This window comes from Lissotriton helveticus, chromosome 12 (assembly GCF_964261635.1).
Source record: "Lissotriton helveticus chromosome 12, aLisHel1.1, whole genome shotgun sequence".
Lineage (NCBI taxonomy): Eukaryota > Metazoa > Chordata > Amphibia > Caudata > Salamandridae > Lissotriton > Lissotriton helveticus.
The window spans coordinates 884,295,251-884,317,361 of record NC_136073.1 but is presented as its reverse complement, the minus strand read 5'-3'; the positions used below and the strand labels follow the sequence as shown (position 1 = coordinate 884,317,361).

General features: G+C 45.9%; 1 protein-coding gene across 1 annotated transcript in view; it reads left to right on the top strand.

Moving 5' to 3' along the window:
- The window catches only part of LOC144799971 (phospholipid scramblase 2-like), a 204,958-nt gene extending 183,733 nt beyond the window's left edge, over positions 1–21,225 (top strand). The window contains exons 3-8 of the mRNA XM_078671621.1: positions 3,023–3,456; positions 5,074–5,116; positions 8,425–8,645; positions 17,070–17,231; positions 18,944–19,105; positions 20,225–21,225. Coding sequence (XP_078527747.1) covers positions 3,023–3,456; positions 5,074–5,116; positions 8,425–8,645; positions 17,070–17,231; positions 18,944–19,105; positions 20,225–20,281 — 1,079 coding nt within the window. The 3' untranslated portion in view covers positions 20,282–21,225. The remainder of the gene's footprint in view (positions 1–3,022; positions 3,457–5,073; positions 5,117–8,424; positions 8,646–17,069; positions 17,232–18,943; positions 19,106–20,224) is intronic.
- Positions 21,226–22,111: the final 886 nt, after the last annotated feature.

Here is a 22,111-nt window from a genome sequence, read left to right as displayed (position 1 = left end):
ATTGTGTGTGTGTGGGGAGGGGGTAACCAGATGCAGTGAACTGTTAAAATAAAGGCATCTTTGTGTACATTTTAACACGTACTATTGTACCTGAAAAATGTGTGCTAACTCCCCAAAAAGAGATAGGCACATTGTTTTTTTTAAATCTATCAGGCTAGCTTGTGATATGATCGATTGAATGATAAATGCAGGGTCGATAGTTAAAGATTTCTGTTTCTGTATTCTAATGGAAAGTGGGTGCGGTCTCTAAGAGAGACTTTTAGTCCATGTGTTTTTTCCAACTTTGCATTGCAGATATGTATATATGAACCAAATAAAGCCATAGTTTGAAATGATCTGGTTGTCATTTACGGAATGATATGACATATCTACACATGCTGTTTGTGCTTTTCTTAAAAGGGAAAATAATTTTGCAGTACGTATGAACACATGCAGTGTGTGTGGTAACCTGATAGCTCTGTCTTTTCCCCTGAAATGGGGCACTTTTCTCTCTTTTATGCACAATCTGACGAGGCTTTATAACCAGCGTTCTTTCTGTTTAATACGTTTTATATTTTCTTTCATACTTCTTAGCTCTGTGTTTGTTTAATTCAAGAGGTCTTAATACCAGCAATCCGCATTTTAACAAAAGCTGCAACTCGATGTCAACTACCGTGGTTTTATTGCATACCATCACGTGCAGCCCAATATTTCTGCATGAGTCCGATATCCCTTCATTTGCCTGTTCGCTGTGCACGCACCTGTGCCATTTCTTGCATGTAATTTTATTGTGCCACTATAGCTCTACTGTGTCACCATTGCAAACATTCCAACTTATAGATAGATAAAATGATAGAGACAAAAAGAAAGCTGTGTTTTATGTTTTGACCCTGTACTTATATGTGCATACGTTTGTGTAGTCCATTTCTTCTTGGACTGTGTTGGTGGTATCGGAGTGAATCTTAAACCACCACACACTGAGTGATGTACCCGTCACTGTTTACTATTTCACTTCAACAACTTGAAAACAGGAGACAGCACCAGTGTGTTGCTGCTAGCTTTGTAGTCATTTGGTCCTGTTTGGGGTTTGCGTGGCATGAGTTGAACCTTGCGGCATTGGCAGCATGGTGTTTGGCGATGCACAAGGATGCAAACGATCAGACAGGTACGATGAGTGCAGTTCGTTAACGTTATTTCGTAGCATGCCGACTATGCATTTTATGACATTTGCTTCATTCTATCACAGACTCCCTTAGTTCGAAGTAAGGCAGTGAATGGGTGAACACACCATTTGGCAGCTTGTGAGCCTCTCTCCGCACTCATGCTGGTTTGCTTGCAACCGGTATCAGACTTCAAAGTAATCCGTTCCCCCGTCCCCCGTTGCTCGCTGAAGGCTGTCATGCCCAAGATCACACCGACTGTCACTCAGACCTGGCTTCTCCCACTTTGGCTAGGTGAAAAACAATGTTTATATTGGGCGTCCTGGTTTGTACATTCCCAAAATAGTCGAGCGTTGTTGCAGTAAACATTCAAAAAAAGGTTCGGTTTGGGCTCTTTAATAACAACGCCCACCCTTTACTACATTTTCCAGCACACCTGTGTGGTTTCTGTGAAAGTTTTAAATAAAATGTGTTGATCATATCACGGGTACAGCTGTGCTCCTTGCATTCCCTCCTCCCTTTTAGCCCATCCCTTTCAGCAGCAGCTGGCAGGCACCGTAAGGGGCAGAGCAGCGCACACATTTAAACTTTGTTTATTCACTCTCTCTTACCTAACACAGCATAGCACATAACACCCAAGTCTGACACCACATCACACACAGCAGAGCACATCACACTCAGGCCTGACACCACATCACACACAGCAGAGCACATCACACTCATGCCTGACACCATATCACACACAGCAGAGCACATCACATTCATGCCTGACATCCCATCACACACAGCAGAGCACATCACACTCAGGTCTGACACCACATCACACAAAGCAGAGCACATCACACTCAGGTCTGATATGACATATGACATCACACCACACACAACCAACACCACACACACACACACCACTACAAACACAACCCCACACACACAACCACCCACACAACCCCACACATCACCACACACACACCCAAACAACACACAGACCCACCCACACAACCACACACACAAAACCACACCCAACCACACACACACAACCACACCCAACCACACACTCAACAACACCCTCACTCTATCTATCTTTCGCCCTCACTCTATCGCCCTCACTCTATTTATCGCCCTCACTCTATCTATTGATCGCCCTCACTGTCTATCGCCCTCCCTCTATCTATCGCCCTCCCTCTATCTATCGCCCTCCCACTATCTATCCATCGCACTCACTCTATCCATCGCACTCACTCTATCCATCGCACTCACTCTATCCATCTCACTCACTCTATCCATCGCACTCACTCTATCCATCGCATCGCCACAGCATCACTCAGCCCCACCACAACATCACTCAGTGCCACCAAAGCATCGATCTGTGCAACAATTCAACAAAAACAGTTTCAAATATGTTCTCTCAATATTTCAAGCTTTATTACAAATGTCATAAAAAGATGTTAATATTTCACTTCTCTTCTTGGATTTTCATCACAATAAAACACACTGAACATAATCTTCACAAAAGTGATTTACAAAAGTTTAAGCTTTTGCCATTATAAATTACAATAACTTTTATGTAAGTATTAATTATTAAAACAAATAAAAGCCATTGTTATTTGTAATATCAATACATCTAAGTCATGTAAATACAACACATATTGCATTACAAATGCTATAGGTGTCACAATTGCGAAAGTTAAAACTATTGGCATTGTAAATGACAAAGCTATTAATTTAGCGATTTTCAAAACCAACACATTAATACAACAATTGTCATTTACCATACCAATAGCTCAAACTTTCCTAATGCGAGACCTATTGCATTGCAAATGCTTGTTGAATAAGAGTTTAAAAAAAAATCAATTGACAAAACCCTTGTTTTGTTTTAATTACAGATTACCCGGGCCCCCAGCCTGGCTATGGCCCCCCGCAGCCAGGATACCCTGTGCCACAGCCTGGCTATCCAGTACCACAGCCCGGTTACCCTGCTCCTCAGCCCGGTTACCCTGCTCCTCAGCCTGGCTACCATGCGCCTCAGCCTGGCTACCCGGTTCCACAGCCCGAGGCGTACCCTATGCCGCCCTACCCTGTGAAGCAACAGCCCTATCCTGTACCGGACTCCGCACAGCCTCCACCCACACCGGGGTTCAATGTGTACAACCCAGGCCCCGGGGTCGGCATGTCACCCCAGGCTCCTCCCCAGGTACACCCCATTCCAGAGCCAGGGGTCTCGCCACAGCGCCCCCCAGGACAGGATCCGCATGGCACCATTACGCCCTATGTTCCAGTCACCACCGGAGTCCCCCCTGGGCTGGAGTACCTCACACAGGTGCAGTATGCGTCGCTTCCCTAAACGTGGAGGGTGTGAGGTGTATGGGGGCAGAGGGAGGTGTGTGGAAGGGTCAGTGCAGGACTGTTGGACGCCGAAGGATGGGTTGTCGGGGGATGGTGGGAGGAGTGTGGGAGTCAGAAGGAAGAGTGTGGTGGGCAGGGGAGGGGTGTGGGGGAGCAGAGGGAGGAGTATGGGGTAAGAGGTAGTAGTGTGACAAAAGACACATTGGGGAGTGTGTGGAATGTGAGGGGCCAACAGAGCCAATGTGGGCAAAGGGAGGATTTTGGGGGACAGGGTAGTGGAGGCAGAGGGCAGAATGTTGGGGCAGAGGGTGCAGGGTGGACTGCCAGAGAGATGGTGTAATGTAGAGTGTAAGGGGTGGTATGTGGTGCCAGTGGGAGGCATGTGGGGCAAGCAAGAGAAGTGTGGGTCCCACTGCACCTGCTGCACTATTGAAAACTATGCCCCAGAGAATGGACAGGGGTCCCACAGGGCGCCTGCTCATTTGCACCTCCTCTCAGAGTGTTAGAATATCATTATTTATGGCCACTGCAGCTGTACTTTCCTGCTGCTCCTAGTGAAATAAACCAATCCCTGCCTGTTGAATTACATTTCACTCACCACACTCAGATGCTATGCAAGCTATGATGTAGCACGCAAGGGAACCCCGGCCTGTCCTTAAAGTGCACAGGACGTCGGCCTGTACTTAACATCATTGCGGGGTTGGAGGGGCTAGCCTTCCTTCCTGCCAGGAGCCTCAACATGGCAGCGGCAAGTTTGGTCAGCACTGGGTTTTATTCACTTTTAATGCATTTGTGATCTCCAGGCTTGTGTATATATCCCACGCCCCGATAGCTGGCCTCACTTCTTATAAGGATTCTGCAGCCCTGGCATGCAAGTCAGTTAGTCGTGTCTGGGATGGGACCACCACTCTGACTTCCCCAGAAATGCATCAGTCAGAAGTGCAGGAACCGCAGTCCTCACCCTTCATGTTGCATGGCATTACTTGGTGGAGAAGCCTCTGCAGCCTTGGCCTGCAAGAGGGTTTTTCATGTTTCAGATGAGACAACCACTCCAGTCTTCTCCACCGAGAGCACATCACTCCGAAAATGCAAGAACTGCAGTCCTCACCTTTCCCGTTACATGGTGGAGAAGCCTCTGCAGCCCAGGCCTGGAAGAGGGTTCTTCATGTGTAGGGTGACACAACCACCCAAGTCACTGCATTTCTATAAGAGGTCACCACATCTCTAAGACTGATGTAGAGAGGGGATGGTGCGTCATTGCTTCGAGGAGGCAGCTAGTTAAACTGCTGTCTGATAAGAAAGAGCCAGATTGGAGAAGCCAACCACTGCAAGAGGAGGCCATCATGAGCTTGGAAGGAGTGAACAGGGAGAGGGCACGATAAAGGAGAGCGACGGCATGGACCTCTGTAGAGATGGAAATGGTGGGTGCGGGGTGTAATGTTTTGCAGCTTTGAGATAGAAGCTATGAGTCAAGCTAAAACCAAATTTGCTAGGATCTCGAGATACACAGCAACTGTTTTCTGGCATTGGCTGTTGCACTACCACTCTCTTGTGTCTGTAACAAATGTTTATTTCTCTAATTTTTCTTCAGATCGATCAGATTTTAATTCACCAGAAGGTGGAACTGGTAGAAGGTGAGTTTCTTTTATCCCCAGTAAGAGATGGCAAATGTTGGGGTGCATTCACACAGTCAAGCCTCATGCTCGTTCCTGCTGCACACTCACGCCTCTCACTCATAAGGGTGAACTACATGCAGCACATGGATGTTACTCAGTGTGGAGATGTGTGACGTGAGGACTGATTGAAAGGATGTAAAGTATAGTGTCCCCTAACCTACCCACAGAGTCCCACAAAGTGTCTGCTCGCTCACACTCCGTGAACTGATGGTTCATGGTAATCATTTATAAATTATGCATAGGGTTTATGGTTGTCATTTAAAACCGATTATAACCAATAAAACACCACCAAAGGGAAATTTAGTTTTTCGATAGAAGCTGGATTTTGCTACACTTTAACTGATTTGGCACCATCGTGTGTCAAACACTGGAAATGAGGCCTCTAAGCAATTCTCTCTGGTGGATGGTGTAAACCACTTAATAAGCCCTTGCGGATGTCTGTACGTTCCCCAGATCCCTACGACCTACTTCCACACCCTTTTTGGGAGCATGGTTGACATCATCTAATGTTCAGCTCGCTGTTCCCTGCAGTGGGTTGTACAGTGGCCAGCAGGTTCACGGCTGAACTCCGTGTCGAAGTGCAGGCCAAGGACCACCTCCATGAATCCATCCTCCTCCACTAAGTGCGAGACAGAGCTTTGCTTTCTGAAAGCTCTGGTATCCTAATTGTGGTAACAAAGACTGTGCAGACGGATGCCTCTAGAATCAAACTCCTTCCATAGAATACTGCACACAACACTCCTGTTCTTAGATTTGCATTGTGATGGTCTAAAAAGCATGAATATAGGAGCTGCATCTTTTCATAGGGCAGGGTGAGGGGTCATGTCATGAATATTTCCAGTGGTACAAAAGGGGGTGGTGATGGACGGAGCATCTGAACCAATCAAACACTCACACCCAGTCAACAGATCTGGGTTTAATCCATCACCGTTCTTTAGCCCACTCTGCCACCCCAGTTCAGACATGGCCATATGCAAATCAGTCTGACCCTGTGCCTCATGGGAACAGTCCAGCCCGAACTGCCAAGCCAGGCCTTCCCTGGACCGGAAACAAGTTTCCGAGGACCAGTTTGTGGCATTTCAGCCGTCTTCAGCCTTTGCTTATGGCCATGTCTGAACTGGGGTGGCAGAGTGGGCTAAAGAACGGTGATGGATTAAACCCAGATCTTTTGACTGGGTGTGAGTGTTTGATTGGTTCAGATGCTCCGTCCATCACCACCCCCTTATGTACCGCTGAATATTTCCAGTGCCCACGTCCATGAGCTGGTTTTGTTGCAACTGCCCTGCTTTAAGGGCATGCAATAGCTCTGACAACGTATGAGATAACATGTAAGCTGAAGACATTACTGCTCCGAAACATGGCGGGACAACCCCTTCTCCGTGATTCCTACTACGTTCAGCAAATGGTCCAGTTTCAGCAGAAACCGGTATATAGACCTGTTCTCAGCCTGTAAATAAACACAGATGCAGCCCCAGGCCTCATGGATTCCAACGAACAACTTTCACCTTTACTGCCTCCCTGATTGAAGAAGCTTAGAACTTCTGGTGCTGATGCAAGACTTGACACTTGGGTACAAAACACTGTGACCCCATTTACTGTTAACCTATTAACTGCGCTTTCCCCTAATATGGAACATGGAATCCAAGGGCACACTGCACATAATCCCATGGTAAATTACCATGTGCATATGTCACAAATGACTGTCAGGAACCGAGTCCCTGTGCTCTCTTTAAAAAACCCAAAGACCTACACATATGCTTGGTAAAAATCAACTCTCAGTTATCCTTATGCTGGGTTTTAATAAACACAGAATTCCACATCAACATAAAGTAAACTTACTTCCAGTTGTGAGCTGACGTGCAAATGACCCATGGCATCCTGCGAGCGATGAAGCTTCTTTACTACCTCGGCTGCTTCTTTATACATGACCGCACTTTGCTGTCACTGAAGTCCCTATAGCTAACAGTGCGCATAGTCATTTCTTAGCAGTGTATGACTAGTTAGAACGGAAATAGGTCCAGATTAGACTGTAAAAATACATTTATCAGCCCATTTCTTTCTGGATATCTCAAGGCAAAGAACAGGAGACTGACTTGTAGTAACTGAGCATGGAGCAACCTCCTATATATATATATATCTTGCTATATATATCTCATGTCGTAAGTAGAATATCTTCATTCAGCAGGAATATAGGATAAATAATTGGCAGTAGAAATGGATGAGGGAGGGAAGAAAATATAGGCAATTTTTTTGTAAGCACTGGAAAAACACCTTCCCTGTGATTATGTACAATCAAGTCAAAAATACGTTTATTTAAATGTTAGTAGATAAAAAACACATAAATAATCCAAATTATAAAAGCACCATAAAACAGTCCAATCAATTGCCTAACAACAGCATTTATAAATAGAGCTAAGGCTATGGTCACATCTAGGTGGCACAAGATGGCCAGGATGCCCGCAGGGTTGCAGTGCGCTCTACAAATGCTAAAAATAAATACATAAACATGCGAACTAAGAGCTAAATCGCAGACTTCTGTATAAAATGTTTTACGGATAGGAGTAGATAAAAAGCAATACATTAACATGTGAAAAATGCAGTTAGTATTGTGAAGACAAAGAAATTTTAAGTTGTTTCCTCAGATTTTCCTATAGAATTCAGTTGCTAAAAGGGTTCAGTAAATAGGGTTGCTACCCTATCTAAACTTTAAAATGCAGTGCCTGAAATTGCAGTCGGAACACTTGTGGATATAACGAAAACATATCCTCTCCCGCTAATGTTACTAATGTTAAAACTATTGATTCTTTAACATTATAGCATCAGATGTTTTTACAGTCAAAAAAGAATAAACACTGATAACCTCTGATTGTTTTAAAACTATTTTTAAAAGCATTGGCAAACACTGAAAAGACCCCAAATGCACAGCAAATGGAAACTGAAAACAGGAAAGCCTAGTTATATATAAGATAGTTCTTCACTGTGTACTGAAAGTTGTCGCCCATCGTAAAATACAAACACTATATTTTTGTGCGTCACATGTGTAGAGAGAGGCCCCTGGGTGGGGGATTTGTATGACCCTGACAACTGTTCGTTGATTTCTGTGATCTATCTGTCTATTTGCCTGCCTGTCTGTCCACCTACCCATCTATCCTATGCTCAGAGTCAGCTGAGTGACAAGCCGCCTCATTGGTTGATCTCGGATCAGTGCTGTAGGTGGGTGCAGTGCCAGTATTCTGCATTAATGGGTGTTTTCTCATTGCCCTCAGCGTTCCTTGGCTTTGAAACCAAAAACAAGTACGAGATCCGGAACAGTCTGGGCCAGAAGATCTTCTACGCCAAGGAGGAGAGCGACTGCTGCACCCGCAACTGCTGCGGCTCCCTGCGGCGCTTCAACATGAAGATCACCGACAACTCGGGCGTGGAGATCATACACCTGATCCGGCCCTTCAAATGCGCCAGCTGCTGCTGCCCCTGCTGCCTGCAGGAGGTGAGGAGGGGCGCGGGTGCCATCTACTGCTGCGGGTAGAGGGACTGCTTGGGGCACCCTACCAGTCTGTAGGCAGCAATGTATGGGGTTGAGCTTGCGCATGTTCTCTGTGCTCCTGCCAGCCAGTGCAGGCGTTGGCATTTCCTGTCTGTAAACTCATGCCATTCAAGGACTGGAACCCACACACCACTCAGCCAGTGCATCTCAGCCATGCCACACTTCCCATGATGCAACAGTGCATTATAATGCAGTAACATGCACAAACCAGTGACCCTTCCTATCACTTGCTTGTCATTACCTTTGACCCTATGTGCTGGCTCCTGGTGAGGTTTGTGCTCCACACATACCACATACATCCTACTGCCATTGTAGTACTGACACCCACACACTGTTCACCCACTGCATCTCATCCATGCTCCAATACACCATGCTACAACATCATTCTACAGTGCATCATGATACAGTAACAGTCCACATACCAGTGACCTCTCCTATCACGCAGTCTTCTGGCGAGGTTCATGCTCAATAAATACCACATACATACTACCTGTTATTGTTGCCCTGGTACACACAAACACTGCTCAACCAGTGCATTTCACCTATGTCATGCAGCACTAACTACCAATTAAGTAACTGACCTGTAGACAACTTTTTTAGGGCACCTCAAACCTGTCCTGCTGAATGCCCTTCCGTTCATGTGCCGAAACATATACACAGCTATGAGAGTACACCTCAGTCCTGTTCTGCAGCATCCGCAGCTACTCTAGTAATAAGACAGATATATAGCTCGGTCAGTTCACCTCAGTCCTGACCTGCAGCACCGCCTATTGTTTCAATACTGGACCTAAACAGCACTCTGACAGTGCACCTCAACCCACTCTCATTTTTGCAAAGCCTGACATTTGGAAACTGTTCTTCCAGTAGACCCGTGCCCTGTCTGCGCACCCACTGCGGGCCCAAATGAAAAGCCTTTAAACAGCTCTTCTAATGAACGCCAGACTTGAACTGTTTTGCTCCCTCCGCTGTTTCCAGATTGTGGACCCTATTCAACTCTGCCAGTGCACCTCAGTCCTGTCCTGCTGCCGCTCTGGGGAATGCACTGCTATGAGCCAGCCAGAGCTCTGCCCGTGCCCCTTAGTCCTGTCCTGCTGCAGCAGCGCCTGCGCTTACAGTTCATTGTACACCAGAACACAACCAGCCTAGAACTAGTTTAGCCAGAGTAAGGGCTCTTCAACCAAGTATAGCTTGGTTCCTCTGGCACAGAGAGCCGGGGACCCACATCTGGGCATGCCCAGCATGCTGCTATCCAGATCCTCTTGGCAGTTCGGGCTGAACTGTTCCCATGAGGAGCAGGGTCAAGACTAATTTGCATATGGCTGGGTCCAAACTGAGGTGGTTTAGGACCATATGTATGAACACATTTTCCCATGGACACAGAATGGGCAAAACCCTTTGATGCATCTGGCCCATTGTGTGAAAGATAACGGTTGACTGTGATACGGCCCAAGAGATTGCCAGTGGCTGAGATTGATTGACGCATTCCATCCATCGCGTTGTTGTTTTAAAGTACATTTTATAGCAGGTAATAGCACAAAAAAAGATGATCTGGTAGCACTCTTTAGAAAGGAAAAGCCTCAATAGTGGTACTCACAGGAAGTATTCTAGTACAAAACCGTCTGTACAGCTGTTGCATGGCGCTTACAGAGTCCAGCTGTGTGCACTCTGATCCATTTACAAAGTTTTGCGAAGCGTGAACCAGGCGGATAGAGCTTGCAACAATAGTAGTGCAGTAGAAGTACAGATTTTATACCTCAGGGCATTGATTTGTATGGTGCCGTAATAAAGCAAACTTAACACTGCAAAAGGAACTGTCTGAGCATCCTAAGCGCAGACCAGCCAGAGGGTCGGTTTAACGCCCCACATGAGGCATTATTAGTAAAGTCACGGTCAAAGTAGAAATAATGCAAATCGGGAAAAAAAGAGTTTAGGTCTCCAGAAAGCACCTGGTAGGTGTTTCTAGGGTGACATTTGAGGAGGGCCAGAAACATGACAATGTAACACCCGAAACTATATCAAAAACAAATATGGCGCAGAAGGACCATATGACGCAAATGCCTGGCAGGGTGACTTGGTGGGGTACGCAGTGTAAAGTAATGCGCTGAATTGTCACTACCTCTAGGTCACCTGCGTGGAAATAGGTACTGTTCAGCGCTCTCTGCACAGCTCGTGAATCAAACTTGTGTACCAAAAGACAGTGATACTTACCTATAAAATTGATCTAGCACTGCGGCGGGTGTCTGTCTTTTGTATGCGAGCCATCAGACTTATCTAAGAGTTGACGGAAGGCTTCAGACTTTTAAGCAGAGCAGCAAGATATAATGAGGATGGGCGCGAAACGAGGGGGATTGTGGGGTAACTCTCCCTGGAGGGTCTTATGACACCTTTGAATTGGCTAGAGGGTGGTTGAAGAGGATTATTTGTTTCCAGTTCTTGGTGGAACCACTTGAGAACAGGGTATTGTGCAGCTTTTGAATCTGTAATGGTCACAAGCTCAAAACCAGTGTTTTTGTGTAAGCAGCCTTTGCTCCTGCTGTTTCATAAGTAGAGGTATGCCCTGCCTCTTGACAATAGAGCTGAAAAACGATAGGCAAAGGATAGCTTGTATCTAAGAGCACAGCAGACCTACAAAACGATAGGTAAAGGATAGCTTGTATCTAAGAGCACAGCAGACCTACAAAACGATAGGCAAAGGATAGCTTGTATCTAAGAGCACAGCAGACCTACAAAACGATAGGCAAAGAATAGCTTGTATCTAAGAGCACAGCAGACCTACAAAACGATTGGCAAAGGATAGCTTGTATCTAAGAGCACAGCAGACCTACAAAGCGATAGGCAAAGGATAGCTTGTATCTAAGAGCACAGCAGACCTACAAAACGATAGGCAAAGGATAGCTTGTATCTAAGAGCACAGCAGAGCTGTAAAACAATTGGTAAGTGATACCTTGTATCTAAGAGCACAACAGAGCTACAAAACGATAGGCAAAGGATAGCTTGTATCTAAGAGCACAGCAGACCTACAAAACGATAGGTAAAGGATAGCTTGTATCTAAGAGCACAGCAGACCTACAAAACAATAGGCAAAGGATAGCTTGTATCTAAGAGCACAGCAGACCTACAAAGCGATAGGTAAAGGATAGCTTGTATCTAAGAGCACAGCAGACCTACAAAACGATAGGCAAAGGATAGCTTGTATCTAAGAGCACAGCAGACCTACAAAGCGATAGGCAAAGGATAGCTTGTATCTAAGAGCACAGCAGACCTACAAAACGATAGGCAAAGGATAGCTTGTATCTAAGAGCACAACAGACCTACAAAACGATAGGCAAAGGATAGCTTGTATCTAAGAGCACAGCAGACCTACAAAACGATAGGCAAAGGATAGCTTGTATCTAAGAGCACAACAGACCTACAAAACGATAGGCAAAGGATAGCTTGTATCTAAGAGCACAGCAGACCTACAAAACGATAGGCAAAGGATAGCTTGTATCTAAGAGCACAGCAGACCTACAAAGCGATAGGCAAAGGATAGCTTGTATCTAAGAGCACAGCAGACCTACAAAACGATAGGCAAAGGATAGCTTGTATCTAAGAGCACAGCAGACCTACAAAGCGATAGGCAAAGGATAGCTTGTATCTAAGAGCACAGCAGACCTACAAAACGATAGGCAAAGGATAGCTTGTATCTAAGAGCACAACAGACCTACAAAACGATAGGCAAAGGATAGCTTGTATCTAAGAGCACAGCAGACCTACAAAACGATAGGCAAAGGATAGCTTGTATCTAAGAGCACAACAGACCTACAAAACGATAGGCAAAGGATAGCTTGTATCTAAGAGCACAGCAGACCTACAAAACGATAGGCAAAGGATAGCTTGTATCTAAAAGCACAACAGAGCTACTAAACGATAGGCAAAGGATAGCTTGTATCTAAGAGCACAGCAGAGCTGTAAAACAATAGGCAAGTGATACCTTGTATCTAAGAGTACCATAGAGCTATGAAGCGATATGCAAATAATACCTTGTATCTAAGAGTACAACCCAGCTACAAAGCGATAGGCAAATGATAGCTTGTATCTAAGAGTACAACAGAGTTACTAAGCGATAGGCAAATGATACCTTGTATCTAAGAGTACCGTAGAGCTATGAAGCGATAGGCAAATGATACCTTGTATCTAAGAGTACCGTAGAGCTATGAAGCGATAGGCAAAGGATACCTTGTATCTAAGAGCACAACAGACCTAGGGAACGATAGGCAAAGGATACCTTGTATCTAAGAGTAGTAACAAATCACCTGCTTGGGCCACAGCACAACTTCATTTGAGAAGCGTAACATTTCCAGGGTCTCGAGGGCAGTACAGGTATGAATGTCATGGCTTGGAGGTCACTAAAGGACTTTTGTAGTCCAGCCTGGCTCCAGTTCGCCGGGGGGTAGTAGCGCCATATCGCTGATCCGATTCATGAACTGCAAGCGTAGTAGTGTACCGCTAGGGCGCAGTTCTTTCCAGACGTAGGGGGTAGCATCACCTGGTAATAGGCACACTTGGATGGCGCCCTTGAAGCAACAAACCTAGTCGGGCAGGATGTTTGTTCTGCAAATAGACATGAAGGAAACCCCCTTCCACCTGGAGATGTTTCAGCACTTTCAGAGTTGTTGCTCAACTCACATTTTTTAAAACCTATAATTAAATTCTTTAATATTGAATGTCAACTCATGATGAAACAAAAACCTCACCTTGGACAAGCATGCCAATATGTTATACATGAAATGAACGGTAGGGTCTGGCGGATTAGTGTACTAATGCGTGCACTGTAGGGGTCTGTGTTTGACCTCATGGTCACAGGTTCAATTCCCGTTGGGTTAACTCAGCCTTTCATCCTTTTGAGGTTGATAAAATGAGTACCATTGAGTTGGGTAACAGTAGACCTCTGTTATTCAGCTCCAAGATACCCTTCTGGGTGAATGTTTGCTTTACAGATACACGTTATATATGTAAATGCAAATTCAAGTTTTTGCAACCTTTTTGTGCCCCACACGAAATACCTTCCAAAGTCAGTGCACGTTAAATGTGAGGTCAGATACCACAGTGCGAATGACAGCAGCTGTTGTGGGGTACCACGGCCACCTTCACCAAACCACCTTAGTCCTTCACCAGCGGATGTGGGGTCTCGCGTCACCATCACCTTCACCAAACCACCTTAGTTCTTCACCAGTGGGTGTGGGGTACCGCTGTCACCATCACCTTCACCAAACCACCTTAGTTCTTCACCACACCACTGCTCACATAATTAGAAATACTCCAGGTGTTATTTTTAAAAGCAGTGTAAGCTTTATTTTTTTATCTTCAAATTGACTTTAAAACCATGTTTCATTGTATAAAAATACTAATGTCCGAGAGTCTTTCAGTCATATGGCTGTTGGCCAGTGTTTGGCCTGACAAATGCATACCATTGTGGAGTTGTGTTCGAGTTTAATATTTACAATTTGTTTTTGCTCTGGGACATAGTTTTAAACTGACTTTGAATTCAAAATACAATTAATCTTGCAGTTTCTTCTAGAAATACCTTGTGGGGCAGTTCTGATTAAGCCAGGAGAAGTGCGGTGAAAGACTTCCTGTAACGACGTTAGTTTTATAAAAACAAAACCTCCGTTTTTGCACGTTTAGTTCCAGAAAGATGCAAGAAAAAATGTATAACTTTTATGAAGTTTTTTCCCCTTTAACTTGGGAGGTGGGAGGAGAAGTTAGTTAATTTCCTTAATGCTCCATAACAAAATAGCCTCTGAAGTCGATCTGCCCCTGGTAGGGACACAGCCCTTTATTGAGGGCTGCACCATTCATTAAAGGCCTCCTACCCAAATTATAAGCGGCAAAGACCTATAATGAGGGAGAGGGAATTTTACACCTGGAATAGCTTGAAGCAAACAAACTAGAATGCTATTAGAATGTTCTGCGTACTGAGGGTAGAATGTTCCCAGTTAAAGAGGCATAAAGACACACTTTGGAATGTTGGAGCATAAGGCCTGTACTATAGCCATATAGCCCACAGCCGAGGGCTGTACCGGTTGTTCAATGCCCTGAACCTGAGTTATAGGCCCGAGCCGCAGGGGAGGGCTGAAAACAAGAACGAGGGCCTTTAACAACTGTTATATCCATAAAAAGAAGGGCTATAAGTCTATTAGAACATTCCTCCCACTAAAGGTACACTTTTCTAAATTAAAAAGGGAGAATCATGAAGACAAACATTGGAATGTTGGAGCTCCGGGCTTGGACCAGCCATTAGAAGCCGGGAGCCACTGAATAGTCTTCAATGGAGCTCCCAACATTCCTGTGTTCTAATAGAATGTATTGCCTTAAGGACATCAATACTACCCCACCTAGCCAGGACGATGAAATAAGGGTGATCTCATACAGTCAGAAATCCTATTAGAGAGAGCCCTGAATTGTAACTAAAAGTAGAAATGCCACTCGAGCTGTCGACACCGACAACTTCAGCAGTAAAAACTCATGCTAGAGCGAGAGGAAAACTGCAACTAAGAACATGTACACAGCTCCCAGAAGTCAGCTCCTCGCAGAGGAGCTAAGAGGAAGAACTCATTTTCTGTTGGACAAAAGAAAGAAATGCACTCAAGACTAGTAAAACAGACGCTACTAGGCGTTGTCCAAAACAGCTTCTTTTAATAGCAGCACAGCCTCGGCAGGCCAGAGGACGTACCTGCAGCTGTCAACACTGGCTTAGCTCCTTGAAGCTAGTGTCTGATACTTGTATGAGTAGAAGCAACTCTTATGGGTGAAGCCCGGAATGGCATTTGAGAGTAGTGACACAGATTGTAGCAGCTGATGGCATGGTGGACTCACACAGTTCCTAATACACAGATTGTAGCAGTGATGGCATGGTGGACTCGCACAGTTCCTAATACACAGATTGTAGCAGTGATGGCATGGTGGACTCGCACAGTTCCTAATACACAGATTGTAGCAGTGATGGCATGGTGTACTCGCACAGTTCCTAATACACAGATTGTAGCAGTGATGGCATGGTGGACTCACACAGTTCCTAATACACAGATTGTAGCAGTGATGGCATGGTGGACTCACACAGTTCCTAATACACAGATTGTAGCAGTGATGGCATGGTGGACTCGCACAGTTCCTAATACACAGATTGTAGCAGTGATGGCATGGTGGACTCGCACAGTTCCTAATACACAGATTGTAGCAGTGATGGCATGGTGGACTCACACAGTTCCTAATACACAGATTGTAGCAGTGATGGCATGGTGGACTCACACAGTTCCTAATACACAGATTGTAGCAGTGATGGCATGGTGGACTCACACAGTTCCTAATACACAGATTGTAGCAGTGATGGCATGGTGGACTCGCACAGTTCCTAATACACAGATTGTAGCAGTGATGGCATGGTGGACTCGCACAGTTCCTAATACACAGATTGTAGCAGTGATGGCATGGTGGACTCACACAGTTCCTAATACACAAATTGTAGCAGTGATGGCATAGTGTACTCGCACAGTTCCTAATACACAGATTGTAGCAGTGATGGCATGGTGGACTCACACAGTTCCTAATACACAGATTGTAGCAGTGATGGCATGGTGGACTCACACAGTTCCTAATACACAGATTGTAGCAGTGATGGCATGGTGTACTCGCACAGTGCCTAATACACAGATTGTAGCAGTGATGGCATGGTGGACTCACACAGTTCCTAATACACAGATTGTAGCAGTGATGGCATGGTGGACTCACACAGTTCCTAATACACAGATTGTAGCAGTGATGGAATGGTGGACTCACACAGTTCCTAATACACAGATTGTAGCAGTGATGGCATGGTGTACTCGCACAGTGCCTAATACACAGATTGTAGCAGTGATGGCATGGTGGACTCACACAGTTCCTAATACACAAATTGTAGCAGTGATGGCATGGTGGACTCGCACAGTTCCTAATACACAGATTGTAGCAGTGATGGCATGGTGTACTCGCACAGTTCCTAATACACAGATTATAGCATCTGATCGCATAGTGTACTCACACAGTCCATGTTACACAGATTATAGCAGCTGATGGTATAGTGTACTCACACAGTCCATGTTACACAGATTGGAGTAGCTGATGGCATAGTGTACTCACACATTTCATGTTACACAGATTAAAGCAGCTGATGGCATTATGTACTCAGACACAGTTCAAGTGTGTCTGGTTCATGCTCGCTTATGCAGCAGTAAGCGTGGACACAAAGGAGTGTTTTGCAGATGCAGCTGCGACCGTGGGAACATGTGTGTTGGATCCTGTGTGCAGTGCCGCTTACATTTATTCTACCTTTGTGCTGACACATTGCAGTTGGAAGTCCAGTCCCCGCCTGGCACCACCATTGGTCACATCATCCAAGACTGGCACGCCTGTCTGCCCAAGTTCTCCATCCAGACCGCCTCCAAGGAAACGGTGCTGAAGATTGTGGGCCCCTGCATGGCATGCAACTGCTGCGGCGACGTCAACTTTGAGGTACGATGGGCACGCAGGAAGGGGTGTCTTCGGATGCCTCGTGGTGAGAGCGAAAGTCCTCATGATGGCCAAGCAGCCATGCCAAGATGGCGGGAACAACAGAAAAAAAGAACTTCTCCCTAAAGTGAGGATAAATGTGGGAAGGGTGTGAGAGGGAGTCATATCGACAGTGGTGGTGGATTTGCAAATGCACAATAAACCCACCCAGATAAAGATGCAACACGTGAGCATGGCAGGTTTGCCGGGTGAACATTCCCTTCACCGTAGGCGTTGCGTTAAAGCATCGCTACTGCCCAGGCGGGGAAGATACGTCATGGATGCTGTTTTAAAGTCCACCTTCTCATGTCAGTGATGAGCAATTAGAAGTGTCATACTAACTTAATTTCTCTGGTCCCGGCCTCCAGGTCCTGTCTTCTCTGCCCTTGTGAGGACGCTCATGCAGAAAGGGCAGGAATGGAAGAAGGCGGGCAGAGCGCTGTAGAACTCCAGGATTTCTAAGCACGTGCGGATGCGGTGCTGAGACAAGCAGACAAGACCTTGACCACATGAGAGCAAGAAGTGGTCACCATGGCTCAGAGGGTTGGGGGTATCTTCTCTTTGTCACCGATCTGCAGGTCTCTCACCACGGTGGTGTTTCACTTGAATGAATGAGTACATTTTCCAGAACTGTTTTGGTAGTGTTGCTGCTTCGACGAGTGATGGCCTATAGTAGAATTTAGTAAACTAGGTGCAGTGAATCTTCCCACCTGAACACACCATGGAATCTACCAGCAGCTCAACAGCTGATCTTGGGTGCTGTTTTAAGACATGGGCAAAGTGGGCTCTGGCCCAGGACCCCAACATTTCAGGGGGCCCAGCTAGAGCCAGCTCTGTTCTACAGAGAATCTTTCCCTGATGACCCTGAATAATTCTTAAACAAAAAATGTTTTCCCTTAATTTATTTGTAATGGGATTGATGTGTGAGAGTCTATAACGGACATTTTGCAGAGAAATGCTGTTTTTGTTTAATGCAAGATCCATAAAAAAAGATCCAAAATGGGACCTCACATATGTGAAATGAGAGTGGAGGTCACAGAGATTATTGCAATAATATGTTTTAGCTGCTGCCGTGTTACAATATTACCGCACATCACTATTTCCGAATATTAGATGTATGCAAGTTTAGAAATTGGATGAGTGTGTCTGTGCCGTCTCAGTGACCTGGCCACGGAGGACTTGCAAGAGTTGAAATTGGATCATATATTCAAATCTTTTCCCAACAGGGGCCCCAAATGAATTTGCACCGAGGGCCACCAAAATCCTTGAGATGTACCCAGGGCCGGACTGGCTACCGTGCGTTTTGGCATGCTGCCGAGCTGGGGGCTGATGTCACTGCGGTGGGGGCTAATTTAGTTGATGGAGACCTGCGTGTGCTTCAAAATAAACAAAGCAAAACGAATTTTGTTCAGCACACGCAGGTCCCCATCAATGAAATCAGCCCCCAGCTCGGCAGCATGCCAAAACGCCCGGTAGCCAGTCCGGCCCTGGATGTACCTGGCTGTTCAGTGCACTGAGAGAGGGCCTCTTTTTCCTGCAGTTACTTTTAACTAATGGCAGGTGATTTAAGGATATAAAGTAACATGCCACCTTCTTTTGGAGGACATGGTAGCCACACTGGTCCCCATCCTGCTGAGAGTCTTGGTTTAATTACTGTTTTTGCATTCCTTTCCCAGGTGAAGACAACCGATGAGTCTCGAAGTGTTGGGCGCATCACCAAGCAGTGGTCGGGGCTGGTCAAGGAAGCCTTCACCGACGCGGACAACTTCGGCATCCAGTTTCCCATGGACCTGGATGTCAAGATCAAGGCTGTGCTGCTGGGGGCATGCTTTCTGGTTGTGAGTCTACCATTAGAGGCGGGACATCCTGGCAAGGGCGGGATTTCCTGTGACAAATAGCACTCCCTTTGAGAGACAGGACTTCCCTTGAGGGAGAGGACCTGGTGTGAGATGGCAAATGTGATGCAATTTGATGACAGTCTGAGTCCAAAGGGCTTCACAAGTAGGAGGCAGTCCTTGAATAGTTGCTTAGGGTCATGGATTGTTGTGGGGGCTGCAGCCCAATCAGAGCAGAGATAGCGCTATAACAGAGCGGGAGGGTTACCAGGGACTGGAGCTCTAGCTTGGCAGGGGAAAGGCGGAGCATAAAGAAGGGGCGGGGCATGCAATCTTGGGTAGACACGCTCTGCATGTGGGTTCAACAGAGACGCGGCTATAGTAGAAAAGGTAGGTTAGGACAGAGGTAGGAAAGTAGTCCCAGGGCGGTTCATGGAGAGTGTTTAACTGGAAGAGGTTTCCATTCCCAGGGAGTTCATGAAGGGTGTCCAGCATAGATTGGGGGTTTTGTTTTCAAATAAGTTCTGGGTGGGGTACAGCAGAATGGAGTTTGTATCTCCAGTACAGCGCTGGGGATGTGGCCACAGGGCAGTTCATGAAGCGATGAAAGGGAGCTGTAGATGGTGCAAGGTTTCTGGAAAAGAGTAGATGTAGAGCAGACAAGAGGCTTGGCTTGGACACAAGGACCTGAAAAGGGAACAGTGTAATGAAGTGGGCTGCTGGCCTAGGGGAGCGGAGGTACTGGGTGTGCAGCCGGGGGTCATTGTTTCAAAGGGAGAGGACAGAGTCTGGTTTGCAAATTCTGGAGCCAGGAAGCAGGGGAAGGCAGATAGTGTGCTGCAATGCAAAGCGAACCAGACCAGACCATGTATCAGAACAGACGTGTGGGAGCAAATGTCCATTGGACATTATCTGGAAGTAGTGGGGGTGAAGTTAGAGTACAGATGTGGTGGCAGCGGTGCACTATGCTTTCAAGGGCGTATGTGGGTCAGGAAAGAGACAGGGATGCTGTTCTGGAGGGGGCCTCATACATGGGATTACAGAGTGGTGCTGGGACAGAAAGGCCTGTCTTTCGCCTACATTCTCACCTTGCCCCTCACCATTTCTGTGTTTTTTTAACAGGACTTCATATTCTTCGAGAAAGGGAAGGACACACAGAAGAACACCGTGTTGGGTTGAAAACTGAATAAACCCCCGTTGACCCTCCGGCAAAGCCTTCTTCTTTCACCTTGCATGCCTACAAAAAGCCAGAGAGTGCCAGAAGGAACAAAAGAACTATGCCCCCTTGCAGGTAGACCGCGTCCACCCGGGCAAGCTGTCCATCTATTCATATACTGCAGGGTGGGCGAACCTTTATTACCTCTTAAGTTTATACCTTTTGTGATTGGTCGAAAGCTCTTAGCACCAGAGGGCGTGATGTGTAAGAATATGCAATACCCTCTGTAACTTTGCCTACTTTTGAAGACAAACCACACCAAGGCCCCTGTTTCAGAGTCAGAGCTTTTCGATGGACATTATGGCGAACAGTCTCCTGGGGCATCATGTGGCGAGCCTACGCTTACAGGGCTGCCTGTGCATCAATGACGTATGAGCCAATGAGGTAGGTCCATGGTAGACATCCCAGTCGAACAGGATGCGAAATGGGGACCTACCGCATAAAGCAACCAAAGAGAAGAGCAAAAGTCTCAGTTTAAAACGATGACCTGCTTTACAGAAGACAACAACTTATCCTGGATCTGCAAGCCGCTGCCACCCTGTCCTGAAAACAGATGCGTTCCTTCTGCAGGTCACTGCCACCCTGTCCTGAAATCCAACGCGCCCTTAATACACAGTACAGGGAAACAAACAGAGGCCGCTGCACAATTACATTTTTACTAGGGTTGGGCTGTCTTAATGTTCTTTGTTACAGAGATGCACTTCCTAGCCACTTCCGGGGACTCCTCTTACCCACCACAAAGATGCCTTCATCAATGCCTCCATCCCAGAGGGCCAGAGACCCCTTTGGTTACTAGTGTGTTACACCAGCTCAACTGTACGCAATGTGTCGAGCGAGTCTGTTACTTTGTTGTTTTTATCTCTGTGTTTGTATGCTGTTTTTTCATTTAATAAACCGTTGACTTGTCCTTGGCCAATTCGTTTGCACCATTTGGTGCCAGAGATGAGTGACCGTCACTTCTGACGTATTCTTCCTGTTCAAAAAGGTAAGTGATGGAGGTGTTGAGGTGCCACTTCATAATGTACGATCAGCATATTTTTGACAATTTTTAATGACTACGATTGCATGTCAGCAACACCTGACATCAAAAGAAAAGTAATTTAAAAAGAAGGTAACAAGTTCATTTTCTTAAACCAAAGGGGATGATGGACGGAGTGTTGAACATTGCAAGCACTCACCCCCAGCCAACTGATCTGTGTTTAATCCATAATCATTCTTTAGCTCACTCCGCCACCCCATTTCAGACATGGCCATATACAAATCAGTCTGACCCTGTGCCTAATGGGAACAGTCCAGCCCGAACTGCCAAGCCATGTCTTCCCTGGTCCATTTTCTGAAACCAACATTATATAGCAGGGTAGTGCACAGCATGTGGATCTACAACCTTACAAGCGCTACCCGATGGTTCCAGGGACACATCTTTTTCCAGTCACATGCTTTGCACAGTGTTTCGATGTAGTAGATGGACTCTGAATAACATATTCTTCAATCCACGTTAAACATTGTGTTCAGAATGACGTGTATCAAGAATCCCCCCGCCCCACCAGATGATATCTTCAGGTGTTTTTTCCACCGTTGATTGTGGAAGCAGGAAGTGTGTCGGAAAAGAAAACAAAAAAGATTTGCATGTTACCAAGGCGGGAACTTTTCTAGATCAGTATCTTGCCCATTCAGGTCATATGAAAATGATTCCCAATTCCTGACAATTTGAACGTTTTCACTATCTTTCTGATAGGGCGTCTGGCAAAAGAAATTTTCAGCATGTCTAATATGTTTCAGCTAAGATTTATCCA